A 25,259-nucleotide genomic window follows, 5' to 3' on the forward strand; every position below is an offset into this window, starting at 1 on the left:
CTGAGTGACCTCTGCTATAAAGGAGATGCCTAGTATTACTGCTGCTTTCTGCAGTGAAGATCTCAGAATATTTCTAGACATGCTGGAAAACCAGGTTTTAACACAGTCCTTAACTGGTTCAGGCAGAGATACTATACTAGAGTCACTATTGTTAGCTATGAATCTGGTAGGATGGACATATAAGGACTCCCCCAAGGATCAGCTCTCAGACCCCTTTTGTTCAAGCTGTATGCTTTCAGAACCTGCAAGCTTCTTTACAGAGGATGTATCAGTTGCAGACATCATACAACTCAGCTTGCAGTAGTAACTGCTCTGATTTCTTTGTGTAAAGCAGCTTTCTGAGTTAGGCTTTGGGACAGGGCTTGTCATAGTTCATTTGAGTCCTGCTGGGAACACAGATCTTAATTAAGCTGCTGCTGGATGCTGCAGTGTCGTCTTATTCATGTTCATGTAAAGTTTAAACTCAGACCAGCATTTGTTGTTGCCTAACCTGCCTCACACTGAGTAGGTCCCTCTTGTGCCGCTTCAACAGACCTTACAGTTTAAAGCACAGACTCCACAAGACCCCTGAACGTGTTCTGTGGTATCTGGCACCAAGACGTTAGCAGCAGATCTTCTGTGGTTAGTAGCAGCCTTCATGGATCACAACAATGAGCTTTAGTTGCCCATGACTATGTTGAAGGTTCACCAGTTGTACCTTTCTTGAACCACGTTCGGTAGGTACTGACCACTGTCCACCAGAGAAACCACGAGACCTGCCTGATGTTTTGGAGATGTTCTGACCCAGTCATCCAGCCATCACAATTTGGCCCTGATTTTAATGCTTACTTATTTTTCCTACTTTTAACTCAAACCTCAAGAACTGACTGTTAACCCTTCACAAGATGCCACTGTGGATAAAGATAATCAATGTTCACTTGACTGTCTGTGGTGCCGTTATGGCTGATTGGTGTTCTGTATATCTATAATTGAGAGATTATATATATATATATATATATATATATATATATATATATATATATATATATATATATATATATATATATATATATATATATATATATACACACACACACACACACACACACAGTAAATTAATATATTTATTTATATACACACATACTACATGCAAAGAGTGCAGGGAGACATTTTTACTACAAAAATATTTAAACATTTTCTGAAATACAAAATATAAACACAAATGTATCCATTTCTGATCAAAAGATTGACGTATGAATTTCAAAACAGGGCTATTTACAACAGGTTTGTTCAGTTGGTCTGATCACTGACAGAATAATGCATGGCATGGTCTGCTTCTCCAGCAGTCTTCAAATGAACAGTGTCCTGGAGAGGCCGCAGATTTAGGAGTTAAGAGAAGGGAAGGTTGTACACTTCATTTTGGGTACAACACTATGCCACAGCTGGGATGAAGTACTGCAGAGACATATCTTCTTGGAGAAGAATCAAATGAATAATCCTGTTGTCAACAATATCTGCAGAGAGGAGAAAATGAGCACATTACAAAAAAACATCTTAATTTAACTGGCAAAATAAAAGTAGAAAGACTTCAGTAGAGACAGACACTCCAACAAAAACAGAATAAACTCTAATACTCCAAAGTGAAGGGAAACTTCAGTGGGTCTGCCATCAACGGTGCCACATACTAGGCTGTTTACCATCTTTATAAGTACATATTAGAAACACTGATATTCTGAGCCCTCGTCCTATTCATCTTCTGATTTCAAACAATATCAGTACAAAACCATTTTTTTTTTATTCCAGAACAGACTGCATATTACACTAAAATAGTGCTGGATCAGCAGAATGAGGATAGGCTAGAACAATGTTTCCACATTCAGTCCTTGGGAATCCTCGGACATTCCACTTGTTTCATATTTTCTGGACACCTGGTATTTAGTTCAGGATTGCTTATTTCAGGTGTGTTGACAGCTGGGATCTCTGAGAAGTAAGTCATCCAAAAATAATTCTAATCAAAGGTGTCTCCTTTGATGATTCATGCTTGAATTGCTGCTAAACTTGCATGAGCTACTCACTACACATAGACTTGTGGGGGTTGACTTGCTGTCCCATGAGGAACTGTTGGAGTTTCCTTATGTCCACACGAGCATGTGCCATGGTCTCAGCATCTCTGCTCTGACTCTGTGAGGCACTGTCAGCTGATTAAAGGGATAAGAGAGAGAGAGAAAGTAAATAATAAGCCACCGAAAGCTCAAAACTGGACTTACTCTTTACAAAACATGCGAGATTACTGAGAAGAAAATGTTCAGATTTGCAATCCAAAAGCAGGCTGGAGGGAGAAATGGATGACTGGACTAACCTAAATTTAAACTGAGGGAGGTCTCACTTATGCACCCTCTAGTATGTAAAAGTACTAGTAGGTAAAAACTTAAGCAGAAACTGGGGGCCCCAAGGGGACGGTTTCAAACACTAAAGCCCTATTTGAAATGAAATGGTATATCACATGCATGTTTGTAATACACATTTTATACACCTCATCAGCCATAAAAGTTGTATCAGAATAATAATTTTAGTTCTGGTTTGCATGACTTGTCAAAGTCACACTCCATTCGGAACATTTATGTTTTACCTTGTGGACCACGTAAATGACTCTTGCAAAGCATTTGTGTTTTGTGATTCACAAAGTGTCTAATATCTAATCACAGCGGTGGCCAAAAAACATTATTCCCCTCCAGGCAAGACACAGGCATGGAAAAAACTTTGGCCACCAACATGGCCGACCCAAACAACAACAACAAAACAATCTATAATAATAAAAACACCATCTGTGGATGAGGAGGGGGCTTATGAATAAGACACAGAGCCATTCACAAGTCCTTCAGCACACTCCAATTTACACTTGTCTTTACACTTTAATGAATAAGAGCCATTGTTTAATTAGAGCTTAGGCCTGGATTGTTCTTCTGTGAACATAATCAACACACTCACCCCAGGGAGGGTTACCAAGATCTTTGAAGTGTGTCGTCACGGACACCAGATCTGTTTCAATTTTCAGATTCATTTCACCACTCATATTGGCCTCCACGACCTGAGAGACAAAAAAAAGAGCAAGGTCCTTTGATGAAGCACTTTACAATACGTCCAACCTACAACTGGAAGGTTGCTCACATTTGCTTCAGCAGTTCAATAATATTTGAGTTTGTGTGATAAAGCTTGCTAAAATAAGCTTAACTGTGCTTAAAAGTAAGGACACTAGCAGGACTCGAGCAATAAACAATTCTATATTAATTAATTAAATAATGAATACATTTCATGCCAATTGGTGAAGGTGGAAAACCTGACAACTCCTGATACTGGACATTAACCAATGTGTTTGTTCACTTAATAAATTCCAATTAATACATTCATGTTATTTGATTTTTCAGATGGGTTATGCCTATTCTTTTCTGTAGTTCCTATGCCATTACATCCACTCAAATATCAACATACTCACCAAATAGTTGGAGAGGTTCTTCATTCTGTCCACCACACTCTTCATGGTCTTCAGAGGGGGTAAATATATGCTAACCTAAAAATATATTTATCAGAGACAAAGCAAAACAATTAGAACAATACCACTTTATAGCTGGTAGCAGATGCTACTAGTAAGCAGAGTTTCGATCCCTTTGAAACAGTCAATTGTTTTCTGAACGACTAGTTTAGCCGGTTTAAAGTTTCCAAAAGATTAGTTTCTCCCCCAACGTTAACTGTCCGAGAGCAACGGACATGGACATGCATTCACGCGAACGAACAGACAGGCATTTAAAATTGAACCACTTAAATCACAATCACCATGGCTTAGATTGCCAAGTTGCACTAGTAAGATTAGTGTATAGTCTGTACTTGACAGTATTAATCTGTAGTACTCAATTGGTGCGCTGCCTTGGTTTCACGCCAGCCGCTTGAGAAACGTCAACAACACACCCACTGTGCATTCTCCAGAACATCTGCCTGCTCTATTAACACATGGGCTCATGTGGACATTACCCTAGAGTTAGTACTAGGGGGCGGTCAGGATAAAGTCCGGGTAATGTCCGGTACAACTGAATCAGACATTTGAGTCTAAAATCACACACACAATCACACACAATCACACACACAACTCCTCTGGTCAATGTTCGGAAAAGTTCTGGGTTACTGTGCATGTCTGAAAGAGACTTAAGGTTACCAAGTGAGGTCGGGTGTGTGAGGCTGACAGTATGGCAGTTTCCTAAACTGAACTTTAAGAAGATAAATAGAGCGTAAAAGTACAGCACCATCAGCTGCATAACATTCATCATAGTATGCCCTATAAAAGTATGTTTTGGACGCAGTCAATTGCTTCCTTTCTTAATTGTGAAAGTGCTTCACAGTTGTACATGTTAAGTGAGGGAATATCACCTTGACTGGGCAAAACTGCGAGCTCTGCAATACAGTCGTCAAGAATTCACACAATCTGGAGGGATTGACTGGCATATTCCATGGATTCTGTTCTTCAATTTCACCTCAATAAAGCTTAACAAACATCAATTCTGTCTTTTAAATGCACCATGATAAAATTGGAACAAAGCTGGTTTCTCACTTCAAATGAACTTGCTAGGACACTGATGTTAAGCGAAAGCTTTTTGGCACAAGAAGGCTGGATCAGCGTTATTTTAGGCACAGAGACTGAAACAGTTCAGTCTTGCCCACAAACCTGTCAGTCACTGACCAGGAGAATTTGATCACTTACGTCAAAGTCTGGCACAGTAGGTTCCTTAAAGTCGTGCCAAAGTCTTCTGGGAATTATGTCCACGGGGAGGTCATGCGTCACAATGCGATTGATGGAGGACATTGAAGGCTTACAAGTTTAAGAAGAGCATTTAAATAAAGTCAACAGGGAAAGATAAGTGTCTGCTTAAAGCTCAGCTAATTTTGTGGATGAATTTAGTTAATACATTAAATCAAATTGAGTTTGTCACTATACATACACTGCACATACCACATTGCACTGTTTACCTGTATGTATACACATATTTTGCAGAATAGCAGCTAAACTATGAACTAGAGGTTAATGATTCATAGTGCACATCAAATCAAACAGCACAAAAAAGGTAAAACTCGCTCTTACCAATTCTGCAGCTAGGGTGAGGCATGGGCCGTGCTTCTTAGTAAGTTTAATTTTAATAGACTTAGCATTTTGAGCCGTTTTTAAAGCCCTGGACAGGTTCTCTGGTGTCACTTCTAAGCAGATTTCATTGGCGTCTGCAGACACACCCTCCAGCTGATATTCATCAAAGAAATTTGCCTAAAAGAGTAAAGTTAAAGCAGATTCACTTTACACAAATCACCCATAACATTAACACATTTTACCCTGTTCCTGAATGGTCAGGACCACACAGATAAGATATTAATTGAGTTTTGGCTACTGCAGTGACACTGACACGGTGGTGATGGTGTTAGTGTGTGTTGTGCTGGTTTGAGTGGATGAGACACAGAAGTGCTGCAGGAGTTTTAATACACCTCAGCATCACTGCTGACCATACAGAAAGTCCTGTGTGGCCACTGACTAGAGGACTAGAGGATGACCAACAAAAACTACGCAGCAAAAGACACAGAGCTTCTGTCTCTGACTTACATCTACAAGGTGGACCAACTACATGGCGTATCGAGTGGACAGTGAGTACTGCTGTGTCTGATCCACTCTTACCAGCGCAACACACACTAACACCACCACCATGTCTGTGACACTGCAGTGCTGAGAATATTCCCCACTTATCCCCACCCAAATAGCACCTGCTCTGTGGTGGTTCTGTGGGGTCCTGCCCATTGAAGCACAGGGTGAAAGGAGGCTATGCAAAGAAACAGATGGACTATGGTCTGTAATTATAGAACTATATAGAACTAAAGTGCTCATATAAGGTAAGTGGACTTATAGAATGGACAGAGAGTAAAAAAGGAGTATTAATGATATAAATGTTATAGCTGATTGGTGTATACCAAATGTAAGCATGTAAAAGAAGAAAACAACATTTGCACTGCCTATACGATTAAAGGTAGAATAAAAACCAATTAAAGCAGCCAGGAGATCACAGCTATAACACAAACACGTCTACATAAAAACAACCACTAGGACTCACCTGTAGTAACTCGCACCACATGCTAACTCCCCCATTAGCAACTTTTCCAGAAAGGACAAAGTACATGTTGTCTACAGTTAGCCGCAGAACACATGTCTTTGTGAGTTTTGTAATAGTATTCACCACACCTGTAGAAAGATTCATATTGGGAAAATGTCATAATTTTGGAAAGTGAATACAAGCAATGTAAGCAAAAGGAGTTGGCTGATGTTTTAAAGAAGATAACATGCATCATTTTTAGTACGCGTCATTTGGGAACTATATGATGTGTCAAAGCTCTATATTGCAGGTACGTTTACAGAGACCAGTGCCCTGAAATGCACTTTCGTTTATAATCTTTGGTAGTGAAGAAGCAGCAAAGGCCAAGTAAGAGAATTCAACAAGACAAACTCAACAAGAATGAAACCTGCAGTTGGAGTGTATTAAGCACTAATAATAAACAATAAATAAAAGCATATTGCTTATCACATAACAAAATTAAAAATATATCAAAATATGAAAAAACAATCATAATATTGCCCAGCTTTAGTTCAAATCATCTTTCATCATCTTAACAAGACCAGATTACCCTGCTTCTGCTGTCCTGTGTCTGTTTACTAGCATTGGTAAACCAAAACAACACATGGGTGGAACATGAACGTAAGCTAGAAGACAAAAAACCAGCACAACACATACAACAACTGTCCCTCTTCAACAAAAGAAAGCCATGTGAGTTGACTACAAAACTTTGGCACAGAACTTCCCCAAAACAGTGCTTAACTCAAAATGAACTTTGCTTTTATGTCAATGCCTGATCAAGTAGTATTTACAAGATGAGCACATGAAGGCTATCCTCTGTCCTCCTTACTAGTGGTTGGCGTGTCAAGAATTTCCCTCGTCCACACGCAAGCACATGACACCAATGGTTCTTACAGGACAACGACATCGCTCACCTAATGCCTAGACGTTACGGGACTATCCTGTATATAAATAAGTGGCTCCCTGATGCCTGCAAATTATTTTATGATATTGTTTATCAGGCACCCTAAAGCACTTTTTGCGAGTGAGCGTGTGTGTGAGAGAGAGAATGAATGAATGAATGAATGAATGAATCCTGGTTGGTCTTTTTGTGCCAAGTAGACCCATCAATTTTCTCTGACGGGCAGTCCTCATTGCCCATCAGTTCAGTGTTCTGCAGCTGCATGGCAGTGTTTTAAAAACAGAGCATGTAAAACACACTTCACCTCAGACTACAGTAAAGTGAACCCCTGCTTAATAAGGGTCAAAAATAATGACAAGGTGTTCCTCTCTGAACTGTTCGCCTATGGTGGTTCGACGACTGTAAAACAAAAATGATGAGGTGAGTTAACAGCGGTCATTCATTCATTCACTCACTCATTCGTTTAGGTAATGTTATTTAAAGCAGTTACTTAAACTGTGCTGCTCTACTGCTACTCCATCCACATCCTTTGTGAAGAGGTCAAACTCTCTGTAGAGCTGCTTAAAGTAATAACAGGATTGTAAAAGTAGAATAATATAAGGACACATTTGTGTATCTCGTCAGTATCATATTTCAGGAGCTCTGTAGTTTGTTGCAGTATTTCCAAATCACTTCATAGACTTCCAGCTCCAAAATAGCATGAATTTAAGAAAAGAAAGCCTATCCTGCTTTTATTAACTGAGTAACTGTCTCTACATTCTCTCATCTGTCTCAGCAATGGGGGATATTTTTTTTTTTAGTTAGCTAAAGTATCTTAGCTAGCTACATGAATGTATTCATTAGAAGGGGTGTCCACAAACATTAGGACATGCAGTGTATTTAACAAGGAAGGTTAACTACACTGCATGAGGTTTGGTAAGCGAATCACATATATTAGCTACCTGTGAAAGCATGTAATCTGTCTCTTCTGTCAGGGACACTGCTAATACACAGGGATCACAGCACGGCTCCACGGAGCGCGTCAGGCAGACAGGCAGACAGACAGACAGACAGTCTTACTGACTGACCATCTGTTTACCTACGTGTGAAATGGTTGAGACATCCCACGTCGTTTATCTTGGCTCTGAACTTCATAACTGTGTCTCTGACTTAGTTAATTCACGCTTCTGAGAACAGCCCACCACAGACAAACTACAGACACCCGCCACTGAGCCAAATAAGGGAACGCTCCCTCTAGAAACAAGGCCGTGTTTCATGGTTCCGTTTCACCAGTTCGCAGAAGCGGTAGCGTTACCGTTAAATCTCCCATACGAGCGAAAACAGGATAGAAAAATATATATTTAGAGACTTCCTCCACTTTAATAACGTGTTTGATCAGTTTAGGGAATTATTTATTAAATTGAGGGAACGGTTTATGTCTCTAAATATTATCTTTCTACCTTGATACTTTGCACCTTTATGCTTTTCGAAAATACTAGAAATGTCCTTATTTTGATATATTTTCCTTTTTCTACAGCGATCGGCAAAATATCCCAAAGCAAGTATGTTAAGACAGTTAAGACAGAACAGCTCTGCTCTCAGAAGCTTCATTTAGAGACTTAAAAAAGTGAAAAAAGTGAAAAGTGCATCAGACTGGAGAGGTTGTAATGATATGTGATAGAATAGATGTTAATGGTACTGGTAGGATGCTGTAAGCGAGGCAGTATGTTGTATGTATAATGAATAAATAAAAAAAAAACAATATGAATAAAATCTGAGTAGAAGTGAACAGAAAAGTGAACTTTTTATGCAGTCAGAATCAGTGGGATCTGAAAGCAGCACTGCTATCTAGCAGTCAGTGTTTAACCCCTTAATTAATTTTACTGATTGTACAGGTAAACCTTTACTGGTAAATGGTTTTTATATGATTCCAAATTGGACAAATGAAGTGACTGGCGGCAGTATGGAAACCCCATTCCCATCACTTAAAAATAATGTTTCTTTTTATTATTCCAAAAGCATAAAGCAACTTTCTCAAAATAACAAGAAAAGATCTCAAGATAATGAGAAATCAACTAAAAAGAATGAAAAAGCATGCTAATGACTTAGCATCTGAAAATAATGAGATAGTATCTCACAATAATATGACAAAATAATGATATCATCTCAAACGTAATCAGAGCATATCAGAATAATGACTTAGCATCTCAGAAGTAATCAGAGCTTATGAAAATAATAAGATAGTGTCTCAAAAGCTTCTTTTCACACAGCATTTCACTCATAAACAGTGTTGTATTGTTTGCACAATTTTCTATAATCTCTTAGTATAGTGATTTTACTTCTTTTTTATCTTTATTCAATATTGCTGCTCCTTATCCTGCTACTGCACTTTAAATCACTGTTCTTTACACAGAAGATCAAGTGGAGCAATCACACACACACACACACACACACACACACACACACACACACTTTTTATTTTCAGTAAAAAAATTTCAGCACAACTGTGTGAACAGCCTGTATTTCAACATCCCATAAACAAATCTATACCCTGAGAGAAAGAAGTCTCCCTGTTGCTCACATTTAAAGTGGTATTCAATCACAGAGTCTCAACACAACAGAAGAGGAGTAGATTCTGCCAGCAGTGTAACTGTATTGTGAGCTGCAGCTTAACTGAACACAAATTCCTTTGTGCAAACAGGGGCCTACCTGGCCATTAAGTCATTTCCACCATGGAATGGAACAGTTATCTAAATAGAAATGTCTTCTTTTTCTCTGACATTTTCCAGGATTTTGCATTGATTTCATGTCAGCACTTGTTTATACAATATTACTGATTAGCGTTAAACATGTCTCTTTAAAGCAGCATTACGGAAAATTGTTCTTTCTTACTCCGGTGCTCCCCCTACAGTCAGGAAGTGTCATTTGTGCTTTGAGACACTCCTAAAGGGCATGCATTACTAAAAAAAGTTAATGAATCATTTGGACTGACACGGTAGAGCAATATTACTGGATTTGACACAAATATGACTCGGGTTATGCACCAATATGCGGTTCTTGCGAGTGTTGTCTTGCCTGTTTTACCTAAGTCACATATTCTAAGACTAAGTCACATAGTACTCATAGTCACATGGATTTGTGTGTCTAGATATTACAAACTGATCTGCATGTGTTGTTGCAGTAACGACATAGGCTCGAATGAGCTGCTTTACATAGAGGAGTAGGAGATGGAGTCGCTTGGAATTGATGTGGTCGTCTGTCGCATTGTGAGAGACGCAATAGATGCAGTTTGAGCTGCCATCAAAAATCAATCTGTGTACAAGCTAGATATCGCGAAGTGCAGCCTGGACATAGCAATAACAATTCTGAAGCTACTATTTTAAGGTACAAATGCAACATACTGTTGCTTTAAGTCTCACATTCTTACTTAGCACTATTGGTTTATATGCACCTGCAGAGAGAGAGAAAGCAGGAGATTTATCAGCAAGAGCAGCATGTGGTGATTGACCGCACTAAAAAAATATTTTATATATATATATATATATATATATATATATATATATATATATATATATATATATAGTGGTTTTGTCTCAGTGGAACCATGTGGAAAAATATTTGATAAAAGATTATCAAATCAAAACTTTGATAAAAGTTTTAAATCCAGGAAAGATTATAATTGAAAAGGTGAAATAACATTTTTTCATGTATTTTATGTTATGTTTTGGTATGTATTTATTTTTACATTTGCATGAAAATAATTAAGCTATAAAATCTGTTTGTCTTGGTAAATGTTGATGTATTAATGTTCATTGTCATAGCTGCATGGGTTTAATGGTACTTAACTCACTCCCATCATCATCACACACACACGGTCCTCAGGGCTATTTGGAGCCCCTGAAACACAACAGCCTTTTCACAGTGGATGCCCGTATGTTCCTAGTGTCCTCTTTTTTTATATGGATCACCTTATATGAATTACAAGCGGAGCCTCATATGTCGTATTCTAAATCTATTCTGAATACATAACTTTTTTATACAATTACTCTTTTTAAAGGTACAGTGTATTCTGTTACTCTGTTAAGTATTTTGTCCAGCTCCAGCCGTTACAACTTCAGCTTCTTGCCACTCATTTTTTGTACACTTTTTTTTGGCAGTTTACACCAAGTTTTGTGCCACGCGTGAAGGATTGTGGGTTACCAAAGGTCTCTACGGATATACCAGTCATGTCCTTTGATTTCTCAGAAATGAGGAACACATTTCTTGGCTGTATTTTAAGGTTCCTACACTGTAGAACAGGCTTCAGTGACGTAACAAGCAAGAAATTCCTCAGCTGCAGCCTGGACACAGCGAGCATACAGCCAGTGGTCACTCATCACATGCAACTGCACTGCATCCAGTTTACCATCCCACAAGTGACCTGTCCTTCCATAGGCTAGCCTCAATGGTTTACTGTTGCTATGGATACACACACACACACTAATCTAATGCACACAGGGTGGACAATGGCTGCTCTCCCTCATTTCTGCCTGAACAGTGTTTGCAATCAGTGAGAGCTGGAGCAGCAGCTGTTGAGGGAATTATTTTAATTCAATGGGAGGTCATTTACAAGACAACAAGGGTCGTGATTAAAATGTGCAAGAAAAAGCAAGTGTGACATGAGTGTGAGTCTCGCAGGCAATGTCAAAGAAAATGCTCTCACTGTTCATCTATCCATCTTCTCATCTACTACTTCATGGTCATGGTGGGTCGAGAGCCTACCCAGAATCACTGGGCACAAGGTAGGAATATCTGCTTTCCATCCATCCATTTTCTCACTCTTCTTCCTGGTCAGGGTTGTAGTGGGTCCAGATCCATCCTGGAATCATTGGGCACAAGACAGGAATACCCCCTGGACTAGGCACCAGTACATTGCATACACACCCATTCAATCAGACCTAGGGGCAATTTAGCACAGCAATTTCACCTACCTTGTGTGTTTTTAGGAGGTTTTTTGGAGTCCCCAAAGAAAACGGCATGTTTGTGTATTGTAAGTTATATGATTTTTTCTTTTCTTACTGTGGAAAATCTGTCCTGCTGTTAAAGTAATTGCAGATCTGCATAGAAAAAATGCATTGTTATTAAAATAATTATTTTAATTTTTTTAAGTTACAAAAGAAAATAAACCCGCTGTCCCGCTGTTTTTTCTGTTCAAGGATGTTGTTCATTTTACATAGTTAGCAGGAGCTACTAGTTGCAAACAGCAAGGAAAAATTAAAAATGCATTAAGCTACAAATCATGGATCTCAAGAGGTTAGGCCTCATTAGGCCTCGCTGCCTGCTAGCTAAATGAAATTATACAGGATGAAATGACAACAATCCTGCAACCCCAATCTAATCATTGGGGTTACCCAAAGGGCCCAGCTCATTCCCATCAGCCATATTCTAATCTCCCACTACCTCAGAAGCTCCTCACAGGGTCTTCAGGCCAAGTTACAGCCCGAAACAAGTGCCTGTTTTCCACATCTACAAATTGTCTGCTTTTTGGAATACCCACAAGAGGGCGCACCAAGTCAAGTAAGTATACTGAGGTGTGTGTGTGTGTGTGTGTGTGTGTGTGTGTGTGTGTGTGTGTGTAGGCTGTAGTGATTAAAATGATCTTTTAACATATCCTTTCTTTGGGTACATGCTACTTACATGTGTAAAGATGGCAACATACATATATCTGCAAAAGCAGCTTCAGTATTCTGTCACTTCTTGCCATAACATACACAACATACATGACTCATCTGAGGAAATCTTTCATTCTATAAATCAAACTTTACGTATCATAATAGCATAATTGTTTTGTTTGTGTATGTTTAGTTTGTGTATTTTTAGAAAATACACAATTCTATGAGGTGATATTTGAGGTGATAAAATGATGAAAACATATATAAGAAACAACAAAACAATAAAGGAGACAGTGGGTAACACCAACCTCAAATCTAACTGGTTGCCTATTTACTATAATAATTATTATTATAATAGTTTCTTACGTATTTAAAAACAAATCGTCAATTCCATGCAAAAGCCTTTTTGTTCTGTACATGGTGGCATAAATGCTCCCAATGACTTGGAATGATGTCCTTTTACATTCACTTCCATTGAAACTTAAGATGATTTTCTTTCTTCTTTTTTTCACATTTTAATTTAAATTAAATTATTAAATTATTTAAATTATTATAATTTCCCTTTATTACTTAAATTATTGTTACACTATTCACTACTATTTACTATACTCATACTACTACGATCCATTAAAATTGGTATCGTTTTTTGTTACTGTTAATGTATAATAAATAATAATAATAATAATAATAAATGCATTGTTGTTTCTGTCAGTATGCAGATATTGTGTGAGAAAAGAAGAGAGAAAGAGAGATAGAGGGAGAGAGAGAGAAAGAGAGAGAGAGAGAGAGAGAGAGAGAGAGAGGGAAAGAGAAAGAGAGAAAGAGAAAGAGAGAGAGAGAAAGAGAGAGAGAGAAAGAGAGAGAGAGAGAGAGAGAGAGAGAGAGAGAAAGAAAGAGAGAGGGAAAGAGAAAGAGAGAGATAGAGAGAGAAAGAGAGAAAGAGAAAGAGAGAGAGAGAAAGAGAAAGAGAGAGATAGAGAGAGAAAGAGAAAGAGAGAGATAGAGAGAGAAAGAGAAAGAGAAAGAGAGAGAGAGAGAGAGAGAGAGAGAGAGAGAGGGGGGGGGGGGGGGGGGGGTTGAAGGGGTGGGGGTGCAAAAGCAGCAGCAGCAGCAGTAGAAGTTATCACACCAGAGAAGTGAGAAGACGCCTGCATTGGTTTCCCGTCAGATCAGACATCCACCACTCCTGTCCTGCTGGAAGGCGCAGAACTGGACATGCAACAGTGGGACCAGCGACCCTGGAGCCCACCAATCCAGACGAGTTCTCAGGACCGGGGATGAATTCCGCTCCTCTTCAGGATTTCTTTCTCCAGCTGAGATCTTATTCCGCCAATCCATCGTAGGACTCGTCGTTTCTCCAAAATGGACGTTAATCATGTAAAACTGCTCCACTGTTTTGCTGTGGGGATTTTAGGTGAGTAACAGTTAAATGCGATGCGTGTTCAGAGTTTGCCTTTTCTCTGGTTTTGGTGTCTGAAATTGTCTTTATTTGTAGTTGCAATCTTAAAGCCAATTAAAGGCGGGTTCTGAGCAGAGGTGTCAGTAATTAGGGCTAATTTGCTGTTAAATATCTCGCTGTAAATAAAGACAGCCCCACGCTTCAGTCTGCACACCATCCGGACAGGATCGAGGTCAGCTAAGGAATTTCAGTAAAGCAGGAGAATCCAGATTCTGCTTGTAGAAACCTCTCTGCCTCCTCGCACGTCCCTGTAAAGCAGATGATGAACTTGTGTGGTCAGTACGTCCTGCCTGGAGAAGAATCCCCCCTGAACCCTACATCCATTAGCGGATGTCGCTGCTGCGGTGACGTCACTTTCTATGCCAACATCTTAAGGAGACCGTTAAACACAGGGGCAGTGAAACAGGTCCAGGAGGTGCAGCTCGACTGATGCACTCTAAAATAGCCCATACACACACACAGCCACTGATCTGACAGCAGGGCTTCCTGATGCAATGGCATATAAAATGATATGGGTGGGATTTCAATTTTTTGATAGGCTATAGGAGTGTAATAATGATTATGTAGTTTCACTATATTAATATATATATTACAATTGAATCAGTCTGATTCATTTTTGATATTTAGTCTGTAAAAGTTCATACTCACACACTCTAAGCAACAACTTAGACACTTCATGTGACTGACAATGGCTTGTTATTCCTTCTGAGACGTGCTAATGTGGGATAATAGTGGGAGCAGCACTGTTAAAGAGGATTTCCAATTATCCAATAATATCATATATGAATATGATAGTAAATAAATCAAAGACAGAAATTTTTGCATAAATGTGATATTAAAAGCATCTTCACCTGCCAATAAGAGAACCAGTCAAAATAGAATGACTCAACCTCAACGCAATGATTTCACCTCATGTCTGTGTCAGTTTTCAGAATAACCACTGATGTATTTTCATGATAGATGGTCAGTCAGCATCCTGCTAAAAAAAGACCAAGGTGGTTAAGCTGCTTGACCAGTTTAGGGAACTTTTTAATTTGAGTTTGATGGTTTAGGTGGTCCATCAGCATGGCCAACCTGTCCAAGCTTTATCAACCAGTATGGCCAAGCTTGTTGATCAGCATGACCATAGTGGTCAATCAGTTTGACCAAGTTGGTTTGACCACTATGGTTGACCAACATGACCAAGCTAGTCAACGGGCATGACCAGCAAGGCCACGCAGGTCCACCAGGATGACCGTCTTGATCAAACGTGTCAACCAGCATGACCAGCCCGACCAAATCAGTCTACCAAAATGACCAACCTGATGACCAGCTTGGTCAAGCTGTTCATGCGGGTAGATTTACATTTACATTTACATCAGATTAGGTAGATCTTTGCTGGTCGAGAGCTAAACTGGCCTACTGGACCAGCATGATCACACTGGTCCACAAGTATGACCAACCTTAACAAAAAAGGCAACCAATATGACCAGCTTATCCTAACTAGTCAACCAATATGACCAGCTTATCCTAACTAGTCAACCAATATGACCAGCTTATCCTAACTAGTCAACCAATATGACCAACTTGATAGTGTGCTTGGTCACAGGGGTCATTCTGATTGACTAATCTGGTCAGTGTTTTTGCCTTGAACTACCTTGACATCAAAGACCACCTTACACCATCTGAAACCAGCTACCAGCTCTCAAACTGGGTTTTTCAGCAGGGTAGGATCAGAATAAGAATCTGAAATACTTTATTGATCCCAGGAGGGAAATTGCAGGTTTGGAGTGTGAGTGAAGGTGATGATTTCACTGGGTTTCCAGTTCATTAGAATAGTTATTTTGCATTTAAGAGTACCTTAGTGTTTTCTTTGATCCTATATTCTAATGGCTAAACATTTGCTTATGAGTTGTGTGTGTGTGTGTGTTAATGAGTGGTAATTAATGGTGACCTGAAGGTAAGGTAGGGTCTTTATTGGGTTTGTAGGTGGGGCTGTTTTATTTAAAATGAGTGTTGAGTATTATTGACCATGAGCATGTGTCATGTTCTTGTTAAATATGAGCAGGATCTTAATCATAAAAATGTGTTGAGTGTTGAATCAGTGAACTCTGAACCTTATTCACTCACATCTTCCAGATACTTTTATTCAATTAGTTCTTGAGAAAAGTCCTAGCAGAAAGTCTACAGCAGATTCATGATGTGTTTTCAAACCGCAGTATGGTTCACAGCTGTACTCCTACAGTGATGGATCCCATTGTCCTCGTAAATTGAACAAAACCCAAATAAGTAAACACGGGTGAATGTCAGAATCTTGGTGAAAACCGCATAAGTGTTTTTTTTTATGATGTAATTTCTTCTGAAGAATGTTTTGGGGGGAATGAGGCCTATTCAGTGTGAAATACTCAGATAAAAAACAATGAATCATAGAATATCTGTCTGTTCACCTGGTTGTCAGGCTAGGAATAAGCTTATGTTTCACAGTCATCTATTTTTCAATTTCTTTTATTATACTTCATGTATTTCTTGTTTTTGTTGTGCTTGTAAATAGTATTTATATATATCACTGGACCAGTTAGTCTCCCTGGTTTCCCTTGTAAATCATGTGGCTTAAATGAAATTGCCCAGGGAGTTTATGTGAAGTACAAAAAAAGAAGAAAGAAACTCTAAAGCCTTTGAAGGTACTAAGCTGCTTCTGTTAGAGCATGGTTATCTAGCTTTTCTCAGGCAATATAGTTGATTGAAGAGAAAGATAAGAGTGTCTATGGAGGCTTTTTTATTCCACGAATGCACATCTTTCTTTAAGCCTGCCATCAGCGACAAGAATGTTACAAGTATTATTCAGTAGTTATATGCAAAACAGTGTAAACTGTGAGTCACTGTGAGCTATCCTTCAGTTACACTGTAGGAATGGGGGCTGTTAGTGTCTGGAACAACCAGCTGTTCAGTGGAGTTAAAGGGGTTCACTGCTGTATCTACTCTGTCATTACAGCATGAAATTACTGCACAATATAGACTTCATATAGATTTACTGCAGCCATCACTGAACAGTTACAACTGCAGGCACCACTAAGCCCCTGTAATTAACATTAATGATTTAAATATCATCATTAGTATTTCTCATTTATTTTTATTATCATTGCTAAATGTATAATAAAGAGAGATAGCAGGGTGCCAGGGCCAGGCAGGCTGCTGCTGCTGCTCTAATCCACTGTTGTCTTGGCTGTGGTAAGTGATCTGCACGGGTAGAGACTACTGGTATTTGGCAACTGCTGACGTTATGACAGGATGTAGGCTTAAAGTTTACTACACTCATCTCTACACACATTTCTACTCCAAACATGGTTCTTTTTGACACCAAAAGTGGTTCTTAAAGTCGCTTAAAGAACCCTATTGTAGCATCTTTATTGATAAGAGTGTGTGATAAACATTAAGTCTTATTTATATACATTATTTGCAAAGTACAGTAAGTACTTAAGTATTTACAGAGCACATATACCTACAGTATGAATTTGTGGCTAATTGTGGTCAACATAGATGGGTGGGTGGATGGGTCTCTGAAACCACACATTGGTCTGTAGGGAGTGGAATGTCCATATTTGGAACTACGCTGGTTTCCTATATGGGAAAAACACTCCTGTGCATTGAAATGGCATTGTATGAAAGAAAGTCTACTACTAAACCCGCAGTTAATGACAAAAACAGTGAATTTTAAATTTGTACATTCTTTCATTACGTTAACCACCGCATTAGACAAAGCTTATTGGTTAGTTTGAAGGTTTTTTGGTGAGGTTGACAGTCTTGTGATTTCAGTTGATGTGCAGCGGTGTTAGCTCATGTGTAGCAAAAGAAATTCAGTGGAAAAAATTGTGCAGTAATGTTATTAACAATTCCTCGTTTTCTTTGCTTTCATATGTCTTTTAAGTTTTCAGTATTTTTTACAATATAGCCATAGAATATTGTCTGCGGTATCAGTGATAAAGAAGAAAGCAGGTGGAACTTATCAGTTAGATGTTATGCTAGATTTATAGAAATTATTTTACACGTATATATTTGGTATGTATCTAATTTGTCAGAATATATAAATAAAAGAATGTAAACATGTAAAAATCATTCAAGTACAACTACAGTGTAAATCATACTCTTTGTAGATGCACCAGGAAAGACTGTACCAATCTATAGTCTGTGTACTTGAATAATTTATTCAGGACTTGAGGAACTTTTAGAGGTTCCTCAGTTTCAAACTGTGGAAGAACCTCTTAAGGTGCTTTGAGGAACCTTTAATGAACCTTTTTCTTCTTAAAAACATTTGCTTGGATGCTTGCATTTGCTCAATGCATCTTAACATTGTCGCAACTGACCCTTAAGTGCCTTTACTGGACCATATTTGGGCCGGAATAATCCGCTATCTGGGTTATCTTTATTAATCTGTGCCTTATGGATAGATAGCATTGCTTAATATAAGCTATTTGGAGACAGATCTACTGTGTGCCATGTTTACCAAAGAGCCATGTTTTAATGTTTCATTGCTATTCTAAAAAGTGATGAATAGACATTTTATGGATTTTTTATGCTCTTGGGGGATCATGCACCCTAACCCCCAAACAAATGCGTAGCCCCCTATCCATACAGCTCTAACAACACCTAGGTTAGGCCAGCAAAGACACCAAAAGAAAGACATAGGTGGTACATATTGTGTTGAAAGTCTGACTGTCTGCTCCTGTTTCAATGTAGCACTGTGTCCTGGAGGACATATAAATTTAGATCCTCATTCAACAGTTTAGTGGTGACAGGAAATGACAAAGTTAAATATGACTTTGAGTTTACACCCCTGCTTTGTACTTGTTTAAACAGATTGCTTGATTTGTCTGATAGCTGGACAAGGGAAGTGTTTTGTTCAGTGGATTACTTTCAACATGTTCTAGCCCAGATACTTGCTGCATGGACATTTACTTTCATACTTCACTGCTTGTACACCCTCCAAGTAATGTTTGCAATGATTGCATCATGATTCCTTCTGATTTTCCAGGAGCACTTTAATGACAGAAATCTCCTGTTTTACCTCATCCCCAAGGTGTTTTACTAAATTGAGATCTGGTGACTGGGAAGGACACTGTCATGTAAATGAAACCAGTTTGAGACATTTGCTTTATGACATGGGGCATTATCATACTTGGAGTAGCCATAAGAAGATGGGTAAATTTTGGCCATGAAGAGATGTATATGGTCAGCAATCAAATAGGCTGTGTCATTTAAGTGATGATTGATTGGTATTAACAGGCCCAAAGTGTGCCATAAACATTCCTCTAATCATTACACCACCTCCACCAGCCTGGACTGTTGACACAAGGCAGATAGGGTTTATAAATTTATGCTGTTGCTATTAAATCCTGACTGTACCATCAGGCTATCTTTTTAGGTTTTCAACTGTCCAGTTTTGCTTAGTCTTTGCTCATGCATGATTTGCATGTTGAGATGCTTTTCTGCTCACGGCAATTGTGCAGAGTGGTTATCTGAGCTACCATAACCTTTCTGTCAGCTTGAACAACTTTTTACTTTGACCTGTCTCGTCAACAGGTTTCTTTCTATCTGCAGAACTGAAACTGATTGGACGTTTATTATTATTATTATTATTTATTACACCATTCAGAGTAAACTTTACAGAACGTTGTGGTGAAATTCCCAGGAGGTCAGCTAGAAAGGCAAAGTCCAACCCATCTGGCATAAACGATCGTGCCATGCTCAAAATCCCTTTTTTCCCCATGTCGTTGGATGATGTGAACATTACCTGAAACTGCTGGTCCATATTTACACCTGTTATATGCTTTGCACTGCTGTCATTGACTAATTAGATAATTGCATGAATGAGTAGATTGACAGGTCTTCTTCCTAAATTGCTCACTCATGCGATGACCAAGTGATAGAGGCAGAACATTCTGAGTTAAAACTCAGTGGTGCAAAATGCAGCCTTTAGACACACTCCCCCTCCTACTGTACTGTTTCTTTTGATAGGAACAGTTCTCCAGTGCCTGAGTCCCATGGTGATGGCCTGGTTGAGCTGAGAGGTCAAGAGGTCTTGGAGCAGGGGATTTCGGAGCAGGAAAATCAGCAGGTTTTTGTCCTGATCGCTAGAGACTTTATTATGAAGAATGTGGTAGTGGCACGGAAGTCTGGTGCATAAGTGCTGCATTTTAATGTACAGTTGTCCTCGGTATTGGAGAAGAAAATGCTGAAGTGTTTCAGTTTTATCCTTAAATTCCGAGCAACTATAACGCTGCTAATAGGCTATTCAGTAACTCACCTAATAGGCTAGATAGAAATTAGCTGTTGGAATTACTAGCTATTAGTAATTAGATTTGGACAGTTAAGTCATTAACAATAAATAGCTGCTGTAGCTTTCATAATAATCTATGATAACCTATTCATTCTGTTGTAAACTCCACTTCACACTCTCTTCTGTTTTGCTTTTTCTGGTATACCCCCAGACCCTGAGATCTGTACCTTTTATTTAGAAGCTAATTGCTAAAAGCTTAAATAAAAAACAAAGGCTTTACTTCCAGACTTACAGATTGACATTGTGTTTGAATCCTGAAAAATGACTGAAATATTATTGCAGAGCTGGGAGGCTTTTGTTCCCCCGGCCGTGGCTTTCTTAATAAACAATTTATTCCACACTCGTCCACACTCTCTCATCTGTGTATTAAGGGTATACTGACCAAGACATTATTGAAGAGTTATGTGTGCTGGGAAGCATGGTTATTGCTATATTAGTGTTAGTGTAACAGGAAGGACCAGGACGAAACAGTGGTAACACTCATTACTTTAAGCCACAGACACATTGGTCAGTTTATTACTTTCATCTTTTCGTATTTATTTAACATTTCTTTCAGACACCAACTTTGCACTTATTCTGAAATCTCATATAAACAGAACTGCCAAGGCATAGGCACATTCTGAAAATAGAGGCTAAGCCTGTGAGTTTGTGTTCAGACCTCCATGAACGTCTTGAGGAGAAAGGTTTTGCTTTCTTGTAATTTGATATTCCGGACAGCTTCATCTTTCTTGTGAACGGGACACAATGCTGCACTTTTTTGCTGCCTTTGATACATTTCGCCTGGCCATCATCTCTGTCCCAACCTCTGTCCCACTTTTTTTTTTCAAGCCATTCCTTTGTACTTTTTGTACTGTGTGCTTTGGTTTATTGTCCTGTTGGGACATATTTTTTGTCCCAAGCACAGATCTCGGACTGACTGGAATCATTAATTTTCCTTGTAGTCAAGTGAAGTTTATTTAGTATTGGTCCTAAAACAAAGGCTGTTGTCACAAAGCATTTTTACAGAGATTGGGGTCTGAGCCCCTTGTGTGCAAGCCGGAGGCGAAAGCAGCAAGAAAGAAACATCCCTCAGCACGAGAGGAAGGGACCCACTGGAAACACAGTAATGAAAAATAAAGAAAAAGAAGAATCTTATCAGGACATATGAGGGAACAAAGAGAATTAGATCTACGATTGCCATGTTAACTAGGATATGTAAACATCTCATTGTACTTAGTGATGGTGTTAGAAGTAAATACTTAGTAAGAGTCTATGCAGGGATCATTCTTGTCAGTGGGATAAGTAGCGAGGTTTTCTGGCTCTGGCGGTAGCTGGATGGCAAGTGTCTCCATGGTGGCCAAGTAAGTCTGGCAGGCAGGCAGCAGGAACACCCAGTCCACGCTGATCTCTCACCAACATGAAAACCAGACAGGAAGGTGGTTCATCTCGGCAGGAAGAAACACACAGTTTCTGTTTGAGGTGACTGGACACGATATGTAAGGTAAAATCTGGCAGGCCTAGATTTAACAGCCTAGCTGAAAAGGAAGAGGCAGGATAAAGCGCAGACATAAGGGCTCTCTGAGACCACTGTTCCTGTTAACTGTCATTTCTTAATTACATTATGAACTGTGGAAACTGCTTCCTGGAAATGCTTTTCTATCTTCTTAATCTACCTTCTTTTACGTTGTGGGTACTGAGGAGCTTAGAAGAGGCCATGGCTGCTGATTTTTGAGAAATGTGCATCACCTGGTCTTTCCTATCAAGCCATAGCCCTAACAAGCTAATTAAGGTCTGACCTTGGTAAAGTTATCAGAGAGCTTAAATCTCTTGGGGTGCCCATATCTTTGTATGGTGATCCCTGCAAAAGAAACAAAAAGAACACAAATATCTTGCTTAAATATTGAACATGTTGAGAATATTATTATTTCTTCTTCTGCTCACATAACTATGCATAACTAACAGAAAAAGTGACCAGGGTTGTCTCTAAATACTTGCATGCTACTGTATCTGTTTTGAGGGACTGATGCAAGAGATAACTGTTTATTATTTATTATTATTTATTTTAATTTATTTATATTAATTCCCTAAATGTAGAAATGTGTAGTCAACATTATGCAAATCTCCTGAAAATGGGTTAGAATGCTTGGGTCTTCCTGCTAGTGGGTTGCATTACAATCACAAATATTACTCATAGCCCTATAAAACTCTCAAGAGGAGTATACCTGAAGAGAAGCATACCTGACTGATTCCTAGTTTCTTTTAGTATAATATATAATATACAGAAATAAGCATATTACTTAATCTACATGTACAATCTCAGGAAACAGTAAACAATCCAAACTCTGAATCCAACAAAAGTCATCTACAGGACAGTAGAAGTAACTGAACTCTTTGGAATAAAATGACTAATAAAATGTGGTCTAGACGTTATCTAGGTCACAATTACCAAAAACACAGTCAAACTAAACTAATAACACACGTCCGTTGAACTGCTCATGGCTTCTATTGGGCACATTGAGTAAAGATCCAAGTTGCAGGCTAGAAAAAGTAAGTGAACCCATATCAAAAGGTAATGAAATGTTTATAACCTGTAGATTATCTTTAGCAGTAGTCTCCTAAAGCTACAAGTAAGATAAACACAGTGTTGAGGAAGAATTATGGGCCATTCCTCTTTGCAAGTGTGTTTCAGTTCATCAGTATTTCTGGGTTGCCTTGTGTGCATCTTCTTTGGTCAGGAATCTCCTGACTTTCCATTCCAAAACACAAAACAAAGGTCTTCTTTTTTATTCTTGCTTGCTTCGTGGTGTCCTTAAAAGAACACCATTCTTGTTCAGTGTTATTCAGGGGACACATAAACAATGGGTTTTTCAGTTTGTAGAGTCTTAGTGGTGCAGTTACCCCTTTGGTTCTTTCTTACCTCTTTCAGGTTTGCCTGTTGTGTTCTTGGAGTGATCCTATCAGGACGCCCACTTCTAGGGAGAGTAGCAACAGTCCTGAATTGTCTCTGGTTTCAGACAATTTGTCTAACTATGAATTGATTTACAATGTTTTTGTAGCCTTTCCCAGCTAAATTAGTTTTTATCACACGTCTTTTGAGGTCTTCTAAAAAGTTGCGTGCATCAAGACATGGTTCACATTTAACAGATTTGTTAGCAATCAGGGGTTGTGTGCCTTAATGTAATGCCGAAGCACCTGAGATACCCACATTTCCAAGCTCATCTCCTTAACTGAAACAGATTTAATCAGTTAGTTGAGATTCACTTACTTTTTCTTGCCTGCACTGTATATGTTTACTCAGTGTGCTCAATAAAAGAGATGAACAGTACAACTATGTGTTAGTGGTTTAGTAAGAATGTTTTTCTCTATAATTGTGACTTTGATAACAATCAGACCAGATTTGATAAGTAATCATTGCAGAAATCCAGGTAATTTCAAAGGGTTTATGTCCCTATTCCTGCAACTGAAATTATTTTGAATGATTTTGCTATTAATAAATTAGGCTGATAGTGGAACAGGTGGCTGTGAAGGGAATGTCAGACTGGCTGGACAGAATGACTCTCTGTCTAGAGGAAAAGCAAACCATGCAATGAATTTATTTGGCATTTAATCAAACGCACTGTGCTGTTCTCCATTCATGCTGTCAGACCTCTCAGTAGTAAAAGATTAAATTTATGTTTGTCTGTTCTGATGATAACCTAAAGTGACATACAGGAAATTGCCCAATAAATCAAAAGGACTCCATTGTAGACTCAAGTATAGAAGCACGGTTGCACACCAAGTACTAACTTTACCATTATGGGTACCACATCAATTTAAGATCCTCTGAAACAGAGGCCAAGTCTCTTCCTGGAGATCTAATCACCATGCAGAATTTCATTCCACACACTGCTGTTTTTCTCAGCATGAAACTGAGAGACAAATTTAAGTGTTTGCCTCTTCTGTGCTGCTGTGCTCTTCTCTCCCTACACTCCTGAACAAAATGACTCATGCAGGTTGCTCTTTGGTGTTCAGGTGAGCAGGAACACAACAAATTTAATTGTGCATCAGTTGCAGAATTGGAAAGAAGGGGCAGTGTAAGAAGTAAAGATGCAAATAGTCATAACATTATGACCACTTGCCTGGTTAACAATATCCAATATTCAATAACATATTTAATGTGAAGAGTAGAGGTCAGAATCTTGTGGGACACCGTACACCATACTGTACAGATGCTTTGCTTTTTACAAAGTGACATTGATTAGTGAAGTGGGATTGGAACCAAGGTTTACTAGATGGTCTAATATGGTAATGTAGTCTGTGGTGTCACATGCCATATGAAAAACAATCAATAGAAGCAAGTATATGCAGATTTGGTCATAGGTAACATACTTTACTATCTCTACTATTACTTTCAGGAATCCTGCCTTTTTCAGCTGGGTTTTTACCAGCTAGTTTATTTTCTATAAATTTGTATAATAAATCTTGGACTGTTAAGATTGAACCTAATTTTGAATTTTACCTTAAGCTTAAAGAGGAAAACATGTTGATGGAAGTCCTGGTTTAGAAAAGGCAAGCCCCTCTGTATTTCCATATTCTCTTAGTCAGCGTTTTGCAGAAATCAGAGGATCTTGTCTGGGAAAAACAGAAAGAATGACTGAGTACAATGACACCTCAGTTGGCGTCACCGCCCACCACTCTTTGAACTTTTTGCACTGGCCATTCATAGCTTGTTGTCTTTGAAAGTGCGTATATCCTGCTACAGGAAATTTCTTATTTTAGCATGCAACACAACAACTCCCACTGCTGCAGAGGTTCTTCAGGAGAAAATCAAATATAGTGTGGATCAATTGTTATTGAATTTACA

At 38.8% G+C, this 25,259-nt stretch overlaps 2 protein-coding genes across 3 annotated transcripts in view; one reads left to right on the top strand and one right to left on the bottom strand.

The window, feature by feature from the left end:
* Nucleotides 1-1,120: 1,120 nt before the first annotated feature.
* On the bottom strand, nucleotides 1,121-8,233 carry hus1 (HUS1 checkpoint clamp component). Its single transcript, XM_072658797.1, has 8 exons — nucleotides 8,118-8,233; nucleotides 6,117-6,244; nucleotides 5,108-5,284; nucleotides 4,730-4,837; nucleotides 3,473-3,547; nucleotides 2,968-3,067; nucleotides 2,055-2,177; nucleotides 1,121-1,493 (listed from the first exon to the last, which is right to left on the bottom strand). The coding sequence occupies exons 1-8, from the start codon at nucleotides 8,167-8,169 to the stop codon at nucleotides 1,411-1,413; spliced, it is 846 nt and encodes a 281-aa protein (XP_072514898.1). The 5' UTR covers nucleotides 8,170-8,233; the 3' UTR covers nucleotides 1,121-1,410.
* Nucleotides 8,234-13,754: 5,521 nt separating this feature from the next.
* LOC140565595 (receptor activity-modifying protein 3-like) overlaps nucleotides 13,755-25,259 on the top strand; it is a 34,193-nt gene continuing 22,688 nt past the window's right edge. Inside the window, exon 1 of one of the 2 annotated variants that reach the window (XM_072691618.1) lies at nucleotides 13,755-14,079. In XM_072691618.1, the coding sequence (XP_072547719.1) occupies nucleotides 14,028-14,079 (52 nt within the window). In that variant the 5' untranslated portion in view covers nucleotides 13,755-14,027. The remainder of the gene's footprint in view (nucleotides 14,080-25,259) is intronic. The other variant, XM_072691609.1, reaches the window with a different exon arrangement.

The sequence above is a fragment of the Salminus brasiliensis genome, chromosome 1 (genome assembly GCF_030463535.1).
Source record: "Salminus brasiliensis chromosome 1, fSalBra1.hap2, whole genome shotgun sequence".
NCBI classification, from domain to species: Eukaryota; Metazoa; Chordata; class Actinopteri; order Characiformes; family Bryconidae; genus Salminus; species Salminus brasiliensis.

Coding starts and splice junctions, on each gene's coding strand:
- hus1 (XM_072658797.1), bottom strand. CDS start 8,169: ATGAAGTTCAGAGCCAAGATAAACGACGTGGGATGTCTCAACCATTTC. Junction 4,838..5,107: donor TCACCCTAGCTGCAGAATTG/GTAAGAGCGAGT, acceptor TAAACTTGTAAG/CCTTCAATGTCCTCCATCAA. Junction 1,494..2,054: donor CCCCCACAAGTCTATGTGTA/GTGAGTAGCTCA, acceptor TCCTCTCTGCAG/ATATTGTTGACAACAGGATT.